The 15892-nt window shown below is 47.9% G+C and overlaps 2 protein-coding genes and 1 long non-coding RNA gene across 5 annotated transcripts in view; 2 read left to right on the forward strand and 1 right to left on the reverse strand.

Moving 5' to 3' along the window:
* LOC309348805 (flap endonuclease 1-like) overlaps positions 1–7401 on the reverse strand; it is a 71034-nt gene extending 63633 nt beyond the window's left edge. For both annotated transcript variants that reach the window (XR_014159556.1, XM_081874568.1), the window contains exons 1-3: positions 7240–7401; positions 4861–4951; positions 875–977 (exon numbers count right to left, since the gene is read on the reverse strand). Coding sequence is in view for 1 of the 2 variants with exons in the window: in XM_081874568.1 (XP_081730694.1) it covers positions 875–977; positions 4861–4951; positions 7240–7321 (276 nt within the window). In the remaining variant the exon portion in view is untranslated. The remainder of the gene's footprint in view (positions 1–874; positions 978–4860; positions 4952–7239) is intronic.
* The window catches only part of LOC309349166, a 259434-nt gene that overhangs the window by 224726 nt on the left and 18816 nt on the right, over positions 1–15892 (forward strand). The gene's annotated exons all lie outside the window — the stretch shown is intronic.
* On the forward strand, positions 8767–15367 carry TMEM276 (transmembrane protein 276). Of its 2 annotated transcripts, none has more exons than XM_081874812.1 (4): positions 8767–8837; positions 11787–11881; positions 13165–13267; positions 14657–15367. In XM_081874812.1, the coding sequence occupies exons 2-4, from the start codon at positions 11874–11876 to the stop codon at positions 15170–15172; spliced, it is 627 nt and encodes a 208-aa protein (XP_081730938.1). In that variant the 5' UTR covers positions 8767–8837; positions 11787–11873; the 3' UTR covers positions 15173–15367. The 2 variants fall into 2 exon arrangements, with proteins under 2 accessions (XP_081730938.1, XP_081730939.1); XM_081874813.1 differs by lacking the exon at positions 8767–8837 and adding an exon at positions 10820–11370.

Genomic DNA, 15892 nt, shown 5'->3' on the forward strand with positions numbered 1-15892 from the left:
CTTTTAAAAGACACCTGTAGGCAGCCCTGTTTAGGGAAGTTTTTAAGGTCTGACACTGTATTGTTTTTGCTATTTGGTTGGAAGCTGCCCAGAGTGGCTGGGGAGACCCAGTCAGATGGACGGGGTATAAATAATAAATTATGATGATGATGATTCTGCTCTGGTCAGACCTCACCTGGAGTACTGTGTCCAGTTCTGGGCACCACAGTTCAAGAAGGACACGGACAAACTGGAACGTGTCCAGAGGAGGGCAACCAAAATGGTCAAAGGCCTGGAAACGATACCTTATGAGGACCAGCTAAGGGAGCTGGGCATGTTTAGCCTGGAGAAGAGGAGGTTAAGGGGTGATATGATAGCCATGTTCAAATATATAAAAGGATGTCACATAGAGGAGGGAGAAAGGTTGTTTTCTGCTGCTCCAGAGAAGCGGACACGGAGCAATGGTTCCAAGCTACAAGAAAAAATATTCCACCAAAACATTAGGAGGAACTTCCTGACAGTAAGAGCTGTTTGACAGTGGAATTTGCTGCCAAGGAGTGTGGTGGAGTCTCCTTCTTTGGAGGTCTTTAAGCAGAGGCTTGACAACCATATGTCAGGAGTGCTCTGATGGTGTTTCCTGCTTGGCAGGGGGTTGGACTCGATGGCCCTTGTGGTCTCTTCCAACTCTAGGATTCTATGATTCTATGATACGTTGCAAAGTCAGGCCACAATAGGAAAATGGGGTGAATGGGGGGGGAGAGACTTCTAATTCTCTCCATGGTCAATGTGGTCCCTGCCTTTGTGGGTGAGACTCTCCCCCTGCACTTCTAGCCAGGCCTGGGGGTCAGTGTTTGGGTTTTGCCCCCCAGCCCACCTGGGATCCCCTCTTACGCACCACTCTCTCCTTGAGGTCTGGGGGTTTCCCATCAAAGACGAAGACGGGCTTGACGCCGTTTTCCAGGAGATTCATCGTCCGGTAAAAGAGCCCCCGCAGGGAACTGGAACAGAAGAGGAGGCAGTGTGTGAGCAGGGGGCGGGGGGGGGGGAGGCCCATCATCATCATTTTTAATTTGTATACCACCTTTCTATCTTACAATACTCATGGGGCTTTACAAGCTGAAGAAACAAAAAATGCACATCTTATAACAATCTATTCCAATACAAAAATGTGAGAATAAAATATAACTTTGAAATAGGGAACCTCCATCAAAAAAGTAACATTCAACAATCAATTAGAATAGTATAAAATACGGTAATGATCAGTGGCGTAGCGTGGGGGTGCAGGGGGGGCCGGCCGCACCGGGTGCAACATCTGGGGGTTAGGGTTAGGGGGCGCAAATCCACGGGTTAGGGGGCGCAAATTACTTGCCTTGCCCCGGGTGCTGACAACCCACGCTACACCACTGGTAATGATATCAACATATAAAAGTTAAACAGAAATCCACTCAACAGTTACAATAATATCTAAACTATAATCAATAAGACAACGGCAAGCCACAGTACATAAAACAATACAATACACATTGAGAAGCAGAGACTAGAGGGTGGGGCAAGGCAGGTGGAAGGAGGCCTTGCCTGACCAGGAGGAAGCGGGGGAATCATAGAATTGGAAGGGACCCCTCGGGGTCATCCAGTCTGACCCCCTGCAATGCAGAAATCTCAGCTGAAGCATCCATGACAGGTGGACACCCAAGCTCTGCTTAGAAACTTCCAAGGGAGGAGAGTCCATCACATTCCAAGAGAGTCCATTCCACTGGCAAACAGCTCTTACCACCAGAAAGTTCTTCCTGATGTTGAATCTCCTTCTTGTGACTTGAAGCCATGGGTTCGAGTCCTCCCCTCCAGAGCAGCAAAAGGCAAGCTTGCTCCCTCTTCCCTGTGACAGTCCTTCAGATAACTATCATAGCACCTCTCGGTCTCCTCCTCTCCAAGCTAAACAGACCTAGCTCCTTCAACCACTCTTCATAAGGCTTCGTTTCCAGAACCTTTATCATATTGGTTGCTCTGCACACCTTCCAACTTGTTAATAATAATAATATTAAACTAATGTACCCAGGACTAGACAGAGGATTTCAGGTGGGATGTACACTAGACATCTGCTGATACAGCCTAGAAGGTAAAAGGTAAGAGATGTGGGTGGTGCTGGGGTCTAAACCACTTAGCCTTTTGGGCTTGCCAGTTGGAAGGTCAGCGGTTCGAATCCCCACGACGGGGTGAGCTCCCATTGCTCTGTCCCAGTTCCTGCCAACCTAGCAGTTCAAAAGCACGTCCAAGTGCAAGTAGATAAATAGGTCCCACTCCGGCGGTAAGGTAAACAGTGTTTCCGTGCGCTGCTCTGGTTGGCCAGAAGCGGCTTAGTCATGCTGGCAACATGACCTGGAAGCTGTACACCGGCTCCCTTGGCCAGTAAAGCGAGATGAGCACCGCAACCCCAGAGTCGGCCACAACTGGACTTAATGTCAGGAGTCCCTTTACCTTTACTATCCTATCTCCTCTCAGTCTCCTCTGTTGCAGGCTAAACATATTCAACTCCTTCAACCGTTCCTCATAAGGTTTGGTTTCCAGACCCTTGATCATTTTGGCTGCCCTCCTCAGCACACTTTCCAGCTTGTCAACATCCTTCTTAAATTATGGTGTCCGTAAATGGACACAGCATTCAAGGTGTGGTCTGACCAAGGCAGAATAGAGTGGTCTATGGTTTATCTTGATCTGGACCAGGCATAGGAAAACTTGGCCCTCCAGATGTTCTGGGACTACAACTCCCATCATCCCTAGCTAACAGGACCAGTGGTCAGGGATGATGGGAGTTGTAGTCCCAAAACATCTGGAGGGCCGAGTTTGCCTATGCCTGATCCGGACACTAGACTTCTGTCGATGCAGCCGAGAATAGCATTAGCTTCTTTTGCTGCCGCATCACAAACCACCAAGACCCTTAGATAAGAGCCATAGATCTCACACTGGCAAACTGGGGGCATCAGCTTGACAATGAGCTGGAACAGTAATTGCCTAGGAAACAGCCCGATTAAAGCAAAAGTGAGAGGGCACAAAAACTTGAAATACCTGAAAGACTCGCTGAGATCATCTGAGGAAATTCTACCTTTGACACCACACCCTGCAAAATATCACAGGACGGTGACCTGACATTTTTCACTATTGTCCCTGTACTGGGGATATCAGGCTTTTCCTAACCCAGAAGACATGCTTTGACAACCTGAACCTCTGTTTTTATACGCTTTGAAGCCAACTGTTTTACTAGTTCCACGCTGTATTGTTGTTTTAATGATATTTATATATTTATTTATGGAAACCGCTTGATTGCAAAACACCTCAAAGCGGTTTACGGAAAGAATATAAAACATTAAAGCCATCAATGGGGGGGGGGGGGAGCAGCAATAAGTTAAGACTTTGGAAAAGTTAAAAAACAGCAATAGGCTAAAAGCAGATTAAGACTCACACCGGCTTTCTAAACATCTGGGAAGACTTGTATAAACAAAAATATTTTTAGCTGGTGCGGAAAAGAGTTCAGTGACGGCACCTTCCTGATATCAATAGGCGGGGAGTTCCAAAGTGCTACTACACTAAAAGAGAGAGTTCTTACAAATGCAGAATTGTGGGTATTTTGTGGCACATGCAGAAGTGCCAGTTCCGCAGTCGAGTGTGCGTACATGTCTTCCTTTTTTATATTATTATTATTATTAAGTTTTGCATAAATATATTTCACAGACATACAAAAGACAAAAATAAATAAAACAAACATAAAAAAGAAAAAAAGAAAGAGAAAAACATACAATACATACAACATAAACAACACAACTTAACATTAATTTTACAACAACATTGATCGACTTCCCTTTATCTCGATTTCGGATAATGTTATCTTAGTTATCTATCTGCTGTATCTATTCCAAAATGAAATTTATAACGTAGTAAGCGTTATCTCATGCCTACTGTGATTTTTTTTATTTTTTTTTTGGGGATAGATATATATTTCTGATTAACATTTTGATTTTCCCCTTGTCTCTATTTCCATGTATGTTCTAAATTTATCCCATTCATTACTAATTTTTTTACGTTTTCATTACCAAATTTTTTACGTTTTTTACGTTTTGTGCGTACATGTCTTCCAAAGCAACTACTCCAGAGGTCAGCAAACTTTTTCAGCAGGGGGCCGGTCCACTGTCCCTCAGACCTGGTGGGGGGCCGGACTATATTTTGGGGGGGGGGGGAATGAATGAATTCCTATGCCCCACAAATAACCCAGAGATGCATTTTAAATAAAAGGACACATTCTACTCATGTAAAAACACGCTGATTCCCAGACCGTACGCAGACCTGATTTAGAAGGCGATTGGGCCAGATCCGGCCCCCGGGCCTTAGTTTGCCTACCCATGAACTACTCTATTCCAAACTTAAAAATAGAAAGCGTAATGCTGGTGGTCAACAAAAGAGATTTAAAGACTCTCTCAAGGCAAATCTAAAGAAATGTAGTATAAACACTGACAACTGGGAAACACTGGCCTGCGAGTGCTCCAGTTGGAGAACAGCCTTTGCCAAAGGTGTCATGGGCTTTGAAGACACTTGAACTCAGGACGCAAGGGAGAAACGTGCTGAGAGGAAGGCACACTTGGCAAATCCACACCGTGATCAATTCCCACCCGGAAACCAATGGCCTCAGTGTAGAAGGATGTGTGGATCCAGAATTGGCCTCCACAGTCACTTATAGACTCATTAAAACCGTGTTCATGGAAGACGATCTTACTCGGCTACGAGGGATCGCCAAAGAAGAAGACATGACTTCAACAGTTTATTAGTATTAAGTGGCTTACAAATGCTTTTAAATCAACAAACATTCTTTTTTTAAACTTGCTTTCAACTTCTCACCTGATATTTTCCCCATGGCGGTTGATGATCTTTGGCATAGCCGTGCGGAACTGGTAAAAAGCGACGGAGACATCCATCGCCACCACACGCCCTGAGCCAAGCAGGAGGGAAAAGAACTTAATCATTATTCTATGTACGTATCTGCTTGTTCTGTTTCTATCCCACATTTTTTTCTGAGGAGCTCAAGGTGGCCTATGCAGGGTTCTGCCGCTCTTTGTTTAATTCCCACGACAACGACAGCCCTGTGAGGTAGGGTTAGGCTGAGAGGAAGAAAAGGCAGAGAGGAATGGTTCTGGTTGCCTCACCTCAAAAAGGAGATTGCAGAAAAGATTCAGAAAAGGAGAACCAAAATGATCGAGGGACTGGAGAGACTCCCTTTTGGAGAAAGGCTGAAGCATTTGGGACGTCTTAGTTTAGAAAAAGGAGACTTTAGAGAGGTGACAGCATAGAAGTTTATAAAAATTAGGAATGGAATGGGGAAAGTCGGCAGACAAAGCTGTTCAAGCCGAATATAAATTTTAGGGAATAAAATAAAATAGTAACACTTATTCCAGGAGACGGTCTAAGGACAAGTAGGGCTGCTTGGGGGCAGGAAAGCCACGGGGAACCCCCATGGACCCCACTCTGAGCCCCACGGTGGGGGGATGTAAACAGACGAAATAAATAATACCTTCCCATCGGTCAGAAATTCTGGCTCCAGACTCCCAGACAGACCCGCTTCTCCCTTCGGACACCATGCACCCCCTACATGAGGCTTGTGCACCCCACACGGCCAAGCCAGAGCACAGGGGAGTGTTTTGGGTGCAGGAGCGAGGGGCTATGAATCGGCTGGAGGAAAAGACACTCTGCACATGCTCAGACTCAGTCCTAAGAACCTAAGAAGAGTCTGCCGGATCAGGCCAGTGGTCCATCTAGTCCAGATCCTGACCTCACAGTGGCCAATCAGATGCCTCAGCCAGCAAGCAGGATTTGAGCCTAAGAGCTCTGCAGTTTCTGAGATTCAGAAGCATTTACGGTCTCCAGCTGCAGAGGCAGAGCCTGAATTTGTCCAACCCTCTTCCAAACCCATCCAAGTTCCTGCGGCAGCAAGTTCCCTAGTTCGGCTCCATCTCCCACAGTTGCACAGGAGACGCTGTTCCCTTTTTTAATATAATTTTTATTAGTTTTTTAACATACCATTTCCAACAATAATTAAACATACTTTCACATCTTACGCAATTTTTTTGACTTCCGTCAGTACTGTCTGAAAATTTCCCAATCTAATCTCTTAGTATGCAGTTCTTATTTCTCCTATTACATTTCAATCTTATAACATCTCTATCTTTTTTCTACTTTGTAACACTTCGTATATTACTCCTTACAAAAAAGTGGACAAAATGACAGGCAGGATCCGAAACCCTGCGGGACCAGAGATTTTCAGAAGATTGGAAGAAGTACAGTGGTACCTCTAGATGTGAACGGGATCCGTTCCGGAGCCCCGTTCGCATCTAGCAGCAAATGTAACCAGCGACGGCACGTCTGTGCACGCGTGCGTCGCTTTTTGCTGCTTCTGCGCATGCGCAACGTCATTTAACGTGCTCCGTTACTTCCGGGTTGCCGTGGAACGCATCTTGAACACGTTCAGCCCGAAGCACATTCAACCCAAGATATGACTGTACAGTGGTACCTTGGGTTAAGTACTTAATTCGTTCCAGAGGTCCGTACTTAACCTGAAACTGTTCTTAACCTAAAGCACCACTTTAGCTAATAGGGCCTCCTGCTGCTGCCGCGCCACCAGAGCCCAATTTCTGTTCTCATCCTGAAGCAAAGTTCTTAACCTGAAGCACTCTTTCTGGGTTAGCGGAGTGTGTAACCTGGAGCGTATACAACCTGAGGTACCACTGTATATGAATTATTTGAAGAGCAACTGTAATCAACAAATTACGCTAGTAGGACCACAAGAAGTTTTGTAGTAAGGAAATGCTGTTCCTGCACAGGCAAAGTTTTAACTTGCACCAGAGACCCAAAGGTCATCATCCAGCCCAACCGGCTGAGATGCCCGCGATCCTCTAGAACAGTGTTTCCCAACCTTTGGTCTCCAGCTGTTTTTTGGACTACAACTCCCATCATCCCTGACCACTAGTCTTGCTAGCTAGGGATGATGGGAGTTGTAGTCCAAAAACAGCTGGAGACCAAAGGTTGGGAAACACTGCTCTAGAACAACACCCCCAAACTCAGCCCTCCAGCTGTTTTGGGACTACAACTCCCATCATCCCTAGCTAACAGGACCAGCAGTCAGGGATGATGGGAATTGTAGTTCCAAAGCAGGTTGCGCACCGAGTTTGGGGATGCCTGCAGGATGGGAGATCCAGGATGGGCGCAAAAGGCGGCAGCGCTCACCCCGGTAGTCTTCCAGCTGGACGGAGCTCACAGCGTCCGGCGCCTGCTCCCGGATCAGCTCGGCCAGCCTGGAGATCCCCATGGCCGGATCCCTGCGCAACCCTCCGGCTCTGCGCGCTGCTGCTGCCGCCGCCGCCCTTCCTTCCCCGGAGCAGACGGGGAGGAGGAGCCCGGCCAGCTGGAAGCGGGAGCGAGCCCGGGCCGGAAAGGGGCGCGCCCAGCTGCTTGCCTTCCAGAGCCAGCAAGAGGGCCTCTGAGCACGTGCAGAGAGCCCCGTTCTTGCAGCCGCGCGGTACTTTCCAATTGAAGCGCTCCAAACCATTCTTTACGCAATGCTTTCCTAAAAAAAAAATGTTTAGGGGTATACTTTTCGTTTTGACTCAAGAAAATCACCGTTTCATCGTTCAGATCGGGGAAAAATTAATGCATTCAATGGACAAAAGTACAAAGATTCACCAAATGTTTAGGGATGGGGAGCCGCCCAGAGTGGCTGGGGAAACTCAGCCAGATGGGCGGGGCAAATAAATTATTATTATTATTATTATTATTATTATTATTAGGGTCTGCGTTCCCCCAGAAAAAAGAACTGTTCTTATGTTTTGTTTTTTACTGTGTACTCCACCAAGAGCGGCACAGTTAACTAAATTTCTGCATCCGCACGAACAAATGAAAATTATAACTGTGCTCGTAGCCAGATCACCCCCAGCTTCAATATTAATATGTTTTTCCAGCAGGTCCCTTTTTGTTCCGTGTTAAAGAGGCAGATGACCCAGGCAAAGGTCCCTGCCCCGAGGAACGCACAATCGCCAGCTTTTTCTCCGTATTTTGGGGGGAGGAAGGGGAGTTATTCCTCGCGAGCTGCTGGTGTTAATGTTCGTTTTATCTTTGGTAATTCAGGATCGCACTTCCTTACGGCAGGCAGTGAGCCGGTGCAGTTTTTTGAGCAGTGCAATCTGGGGCAGGTCTACTCAGAAGTAAGTCCCGTTGACTTCCTCGGGAATCCCTCCCAGGTAAAGCGTGCAAACTGGACTGCAGCTTTCTCCTCTCTCCTAACACTAAATAATTATTATTATTATTATTATTATTATTATTATTATTATTATTATTATTATTATTATTATTATTATTATTATTATTATCACTAGAACACCCAAGGAAGAGAAACGCATCTTCCTGATGTTGGGCGCCCTAAGTTTCTTGTCGCAACAATGCTCCCTTTTCTCTAGGGTTCGGTGCTACTGCGCGTGCTCAATCCCGACCGCGCCTGCCCAGTAGCGACCGTTGAAGCCGCTGCCCTTTTCCCTTGCCCTTACTAGGAAGGCCCAATCCAAGAAGAGTTATTTTAGCAAAATAAGAAGCCTCTTCTAAAACAAGGAAAGAGAAAGGCCGAGAGTCTCTCCCGGCTGTGGCGAAACCTCCGAAAGTGGCTCTTTTTCCCCCCGCGGGGAAAAGGAAGTCTCTATGGTTTCTTCCAGCCTCTCTAGCCTGACGCACTCTATGCCTCTTTCCTCTTCCGGTTTTCCCTCGCGACGTGCCGCTCTAGCCGTGAGAAACTCGCTGTCGGGCGCTTGGCGGACTCCGGGGGAGAAACGGGCCGGGTAGGGAGAGGGAAGGGAAGCGCGGGCCGGGCCGGGCCAAGGGAGGCCGGGGGAGCCCATTCCTCCCTCCTTTTCTTTTCTTTTGCGGGACTTTCGCTCCCTGGGAACTTGGCGTTGAGGAGACGCGACACAAAAGGAAGAGGGGCAGGGAGGGAGGAGGAAAAAGGCAAACTCAGACCCCAAAGGGGGTGGGTGTGGTTGTGGTTGTGAATGTGCACCAGCGGTTCCCAAAGTGGGGTTTTCTGGAGAGGGGGGCGCACTAAGAGGCAAGGGGGCCCAGCACCGCTTTGAAATGGTCCGACTCGCAATTTAGGAGATGCAACACAAAAGGAAGAGGAGTCGGGAGGGAGGAGGAAAATGGCAAACTCAGACCCCAGAGGGTTTCTTATTATTATTATTCTTTCATGTACACCAGCGGTTCCCAAAGTGGGGTTCTCTAGAGAGGGGGGCGCAGTAAGATGCAAGGGGTCCCAGACTCGCAATTTAGGAGACGCAACACAAAAGGAAGAGGAGTCGGGAGGGAGGGAGGAGGAAAATGGCAAACTCAGACCCTAGAGGGTTTCTTATTATTATTATTATTTCATGTGCACCCGCGTTTGTTCCTAAAGTGGGGTTCTCTAGAGAGGGGGGCGCAGTAAGAGGCAAGGGGTCCCAGACTCGCAATTTAGGAGACGCAACACAAAAGGAAGAGGAGTCGGGAGGGAGGAGGAAAATGGCAAGCTCAGACCCTAGAGGGTTTCTTATTATTTCATGTACACCAGTGGTTCCCAAAGTGGGGTTCTCTAGAGAGGGGTGCACGCTAAGAGGCAAGGTGCCCCAGCGCTGCTTTCCGCTAAGTGGCTAGGGGGCACAGTGCCACTTTCAAATGGACCGACTTGCCATTTAGGAGAAGCAGCACAAAAGGAAGAGGGGTCAGGAGGGAGGAGGAAAGAGGCAAACTCAGACCCTAGAGGGTTTCTTATTATTATTATTATTATTTCATGTACACCAGCGGTTCTCAAAGTGGGGTTCTCTAGAGAGGGGGGCGCACTAAGAGGCAAGGGGCCCCAGCACTGATTTCAAATGGTCAGACTCGCAATTTAGGAGATGCGACGCAAAAGGAAGAGGAGTCGGGAGGGAGGAGGAAAATGGCAAACTCAGACCCTAGAGGGTTTCTTATTATTTCATGTACACCAGTGGTTCCCAAAGTGGGGTTCTCTAGAGAGGGGGGCGCAGTAAGCGGCAAGGGGTCCCAGACTCGCAATTTAGGAGACGCAACACAAAAGGAAGAGGAGTCGGGAGGGAGGAGGAAAATGGCAAACTCAGACCCTAGAGGGTTTCTTCTTATTATTATTATTTCATGTGCACCCGCGTTTGTTCCTAAAGTGGGGTTCTCTGGAGAGGGGGGCACACTAAGAGGCAAGGGGGCCCAGCACCACTTTGAAATGGTCAGACTCGCAATTTAGGAGATGCAACACAAAAGGAAGAGGAGTCGGGAGGGAGGAGGAAAATGGCAAGCTCAGACCCTAGAGGGTTTCTTATTATTTCATGTACACCAGTGGTTCCCAAAGTGGGGTTCTCTAGAGAGGGGTGCACGCTAAGAGGCAAGGTGCCCCAGCGCTGCTTTCCGCTAAGTGGCTAGGGGGCACAGTGCCACTTTCAAATGGACCGACTTGCCATTTAGGAGAAGCAGCACAAAAGGAAGAGGGGTCAGGAGGGAGGAGGAAAGAGGCAAACTCAGACCCTAGAGGGTTTCTTATTATTATTATTATTATTTCATGTACACCAGCGGTTCTCAAAGTGGGGTTCTCTAGAGAGGGGGGCACACTAAGAGGCAAGGGGCCCCAGCACTGATTTCAAATGGTCAGACTCGTAATTTAGGAGATGCGACGCAAAAAGAAGAGGGGCTGGGAGGGAGGAGGAAAATGGCAAACTCAGACCCTAGAGGGTTTTTTTTTTATAATTTCATATGTACCAGCGGTTCCCAAAGTGGGGTTCTCCAGAGAGTGGTCAGCAGAGCACTGGACGTGAGATGCATTACTGGACTTTGAGAATCTAGGTCAAGTTCATCCATTGTGTCGAATCAGCCTTGTCGTATTTATTCATTCAATTTCTTTCCTGCCCGCCATCCGAGGATCGCGGGGCAGTTTGCAACATGGAAACACAAAAATACATAACATAGGAATAAAAACGAAGAAGAAAGTAAATAGTTTTAATTGGCCTTTGAATAAATGCACAATAATTGGTACCTGTTTCTCATTTTTGTGTGTCGTTATCCTCCTCACTGCACACTGCTATTCTGAGTAAGACTTTTTATAGGCCTGGATAGGAAGCGCTAGGGGTGAGTTTATGGAACCACGTTTGGGAACCACAGATGTATATCACACCCAAGTGACCACAAAATCCAGCGCCTTTGTTTTACCCTTTGCCCAACTTTTCATTAAAAGTCGGGTGGTTTTTTTTTCTGTTTTAGCAATATGCCGCCATCTTTCTAACCAGGCACCTGAGGTTATCAGTTTTTGATTATGAACTTCAGCCCCACAGCTGAGCCCAGGTGAGCAGCGTTCAGGCTGATCCTCTGCCTGCCCCTGCCCTCAATCTTGGGGGAAGTGCTGGATACAGTGGTGCCCGGCAAGACGAATGCCTCGCAAGACGAAAAACTCGCTAGACGAAAGGGTTTTCCGTTTTCCGAGGTGCTTCGCAAGACGAATTTCCCTATGGGCTTGCTTCGCAAGACGAAAACATCTTGCGGATTTGCTTCGTTTTTCGTAAAACTGTTAATACCCGGGGAATCCGCGCTCCGCAAGACGAAAAAAATCGCAAGACGAAGCAACTCGCGGAATGAATTAATTTCGTCTTGCGAGGCACCACTGTACTTGATTACCTGTCTGAAATTTCCTCCTGGTTAGGAGATGCAGAGAGCAAGAACTTCGCCTCCGACACCTGACATGCCGATTCATTGTCTTGTAGCTGGATGTCCGCGCAAGAGCTGTGTCTCATCCTGACTCCTGGGCTCTTTAATCTGCACGCTCCTTCCCTCGCAGAGCAAAAGTCACCATGGCAGAGTGAGTATTTCAGAATCAAATCAGCTGACCCCTGGGGCTGGCTGCTTGCTGCCTTCCGAAGAGCAACAGTGGAACCAGATTCCCTTGCGACTCCTTCCTTGGAGCAGAGAGATAGATAAGATAAAACTTTATTTTTTATTTTTTGCACTTAATTTATTTATTATTAATGTTCCAATACAGCTATGAATTTAGCAACCTTTGCTGTTATCTGCTCATTTTGATCTGATAGAAGAAAGGACATTGTGGCTGTGGTTGAGCGCCCTGGGATGGGTGATGATCCCCACAACACCTACTCACTATGGGCCCCACTAAAGCAAACCGTTTAATTGGTCAACGTCTAAAAGATATCTAGCATCTGAACAACCTGGGTGTTATAAGGAAATTCTGCCCTTGGTATGTTCATTTTCCACCTCTCCGTTTTGATTCTCTGGCCTCATATCTGCACAAACTTATTAGCCCAAAATACAGACATGCTTTAACACTTGCAAGACTGGATGTTTTGCCATCTGTGGCACTTGAGGGTCGATTCCAAAAGATCCTGCCTGAGAAACGTCTTTGCCCCTGTGGAGACAGTAGCACCGGAACAGCGGCACACGTCCTCCTGTCTTGTACTCCTTCCTTGGAGGTTTTTAAGCAGATACAGCAGTCCCTTCGTTCTCAAACGCTTTGGTACTCAAACAACTTGGAACCCAAACACAGCAAACCCAGAAGGAAGTGTTCCAGTTTGCGAACTCTTTTCGGAAGCCGAACATTCTCCGTTTTGAGTGTTGTGCTGAGGTCTGTCTGTTTTTGCTATTTATTTGTGGCTCTTTTATTTTTTTGTGGCTCTTTTTTTATTTTTGTGGCTCTTTTATTTTGTTTTTGTGACTGTGTGGAACCCAGTTCAGCTACTGATGGATTGATTGATTGATTGATTGATTGTGTGACTGCAGTACATTGTTTATTGCTTTCATTTTATGGATCAATGGTCTCGTTCGATGGTAAAATTCATGCTAACTTGCTGTTTTAGGGGTTGTTTTTAAAAGTCTGGAACGGATTAATCCGTTTTGCATTACTTTCTATGGGAAAGCGTGCCTTGGTTTCGGAACGCTTTGGTTTTGGAACGGACTTCCGGAACAGATTAAGTTTGAGAACCAAGGGACCACTGTATTGGATGGTCATCTTCCATGGATGCTTTAGCTGATATTCCTGCATTGCAGGGGGTTGGAATAGATGACTCTTGAGGTCCCTTTGATTCTTAGAAGGTGTGAAATAATCCTCTTTCTCTCTGCCTTCATTTGCAGAGCCTCGGCCTCAATACCTGGCTGGCCTGATGAGGTGACCGGTCTGCTCTCCAACCTCCTGCTGTGTGTCGTGTCGCTGGGCTCCGCTGTCCAAACCTTCCAGGTAAGAAAGGGATAGAGCTTGATTTGGGGAGTCCTCTGGTGTTACTGCTTGCTGGCCTGTCCTCTTGGGTGCTGGGCCTTTGCTGTTGTTGTTGTTGTTGTTTAGTTGTTTAGTCGTGTCCGCCGCTTCGTGACCCCCTGGACCAGAGCACACCATGCACTCCTGTCTTCCACTGCCTCCCGCAGTTTGGTCAAACTCATGCTGGTCACTTCGAGAACACTGTCCCACCATCTCGTCCCCTGTCGTCCCCTTCTCCTTGGGCCCTCCATCTTTCCCAACATCAGGGTCTTTTCCAGGGAGTCTTCTCTTCTCATGAGGTGGCCAAAGTCTTGGAGCCTCAGCTTCAGGATCTGTCCTTCCAGTGAGCACTCAGGACCGATTTCCTTCAGAATGGAGAGGTTAGTTCTTCTTGCAGTCCATGGGACTCTCAAGAGTCTCCTCCAGCTCCAGAATTCAAAAGCATCCATTCTTCGGCAATCAGCCTTCTTTATGGTCCAGCTCTCGCTTCCATACATCACGACTGGGAAAACCAGAGCTTGAACTTTGCTAGAGAGGGCTTTTGGATTCAGGCTGACTAAGAATTGCTCTCTGTGACAGGGAACCTGGAACATCACAAATTATTATTGTTATTTGCACATGCACACCTGGCAAATGTAAAATCTGCATGTGGAAACAGGGCTTTGCGCTTCGGGATGTGCAAGGGTCGTTTGTTCGCTCCTCTTTAAACTGCGTTGCCGACAAGGGTCACTGGGCTGGTTCTTGCTTGCAGAGAACAAGCTGAGAAGCTACAACAGCTAAATATAATTCCCAGCACATTTGATACAGTCTGTTTAGGGAAGCTTTTAACGTTTGATGCATTACTGTATTTTAATATTTTGTTGGAAGCCGCTCAGAATGGCTGGGGAAGCCCAGCCAGATGGGCAGGGTATAAATAAAAAATTATTATTATTATTATTATGACACGGGTGGCGCTGTGGGTAAAGCCACAGAGCCTAGGGCTTGCCGATCAGAAGGTCGGTGGTTCAAATCCCCACGATGGGGTGAGCTCCCGTTGCTCAGTCCCTGCTCCCGCCAACCTAGCAGTTCGAAAGCACGTCAAAGTGCAAGTAGATCAATAGGTACCGCTCCGGCAGTAAGGTAAATGGCGTTTCCGTGCGCTGCTCTGGTTCGCCAGAAGTGGCTTAGTCATGCTGGCCACATGACCCAGAAGCTGTACGCCGGCTCCCTCGGCCAGTAAAGCGAGATGAGCGCCGCAACCCCTGAGTCGGCTGCGACTGGACCTAATGGTCAGGGGTCCCTTTACCTTTTACCTTTATTATTATTATTATTATTATTATTATTATTATTATTATCTGAGCTCCTTTCGCTACCTCCTCCCTCTCTTTGCAGATCAATCGAGGGACCTCTGCCGGGTTTCTCCTCCAGGCCCTTGTGCCCCTCCTGGATACAGCCACCCGACTCGCCGCCCTCCCAGGGCTCGGTTTGGAGGCTGCCCGCTACAGCCCAGACAACGCCTGGGTCTCCACGGTGGTGGGGCTCCCCCTGCTCGCCTTCGGCTTCCACTGGCTGAATGGGGACCGTGCCACGGCGAACGCCCTCTTGGGGGGCGCCCTGCTGCTGCTGCTAGCCGGCAGCTTGGGCTCCTTCTCCGAGGAAGGCAAGGCCATGGTGGCCCATTCCATCACCTCAGTGGTTTCCATCAGCGTCCTGATCGCTTCCATCTTCACCGGAAACGCCTGCGGGATTGCGGGCAGCCTCTTGGTGGGCACGGCTGGGGTGCTGGCAGGGACGCAGCTGCGGCGGCTACTGGTGCTCCGGAAAGAGGATGCTGTCTGCTGCCTCATGGCGCTGGCAAACCTGACTTTGCGGCGGGCTCTGCAAGCACAGCACCGAGAACTGGACTGATGGGGTGGGGACTGCAGTCCAGGGGGTCCGATGGGCAGTGGGGCCGTCGCAGCATCAGGTGAGGCAGAGGAAAGGCTGACCATGTCTGTTGGGTGCCGCAAAGAGGCTTGGGAAATGGCCTCCTGGAAAGTCTTCAGGGAGCCAACGACTCTGGAAAGGTTGCTGCCTGTTTGGATCCTGCCAGGGAGACAGAGGCATCAGTCGTCTCCAGACGATCACCGGTCTCCCGTGAAACAGCATCAGTCAATTAGCGACACGAGCCTCAGACACATTCCAAGACTTATGCACGTCTCCGCAACGGAAGATTCAGACAGAAAAGCATATTTACAGCTTTATTCAACGCAGGTCAGAACAAAGGAGAAACATGACTGCTTGCATCCGTGTTGAAACAGCAGGAACAAAAGCTATATACAAAACGGAAGTTCCCAGTGAGACCAGTGCTGGGAGTAAACAGGCATGTGACACACAACAATCATGCCTGACTCTTTTAAGGAGGAATGGAACTATAGCCTAACATCCTTCCCCCCCCCCCTTTGGAAATGTCAGGAGAAAGAAGGAACATTCTATCATATGTGGTGGGAATGTAAAAAAGTGAAAGGTTTCTGGGAAATGATTTATAATGAATTGAAAAAAATGTTGAAATATACCTTTGTTAAAAAACCAGAAACTTTTCTGTTAGGAATACTAGGAGATGACATAAAAAAGAAGTATGAGAAGTTG

The sequence above is a fragment of the Podarcis erhardii genome (genome assembly GCF_964252035.2).
Source record: "Podarcis erhardii genome assembly, chromosome: 8".
In the NCBI taxonomy this organism is placed as follows: domain Eukaryota; kingdom Metazoa; phylum Chordata; class Lepidosauria; order Squamata; family Lacertidae; genus Podarcis; species Podarcis erhardii.

Bases quoted from the DNA above. Each gene is read 5' to 3' on its own strand.
- TMEM276 (XM_081874812.1), top strand. The intron at 13,268-14,656 runs GTAAGAAAGGGA...CTCTCTTTGCAG, and splicing joins CCGCTGTCCAAACCTTCCAG to ATCAATCGAGGGACCTCTGC.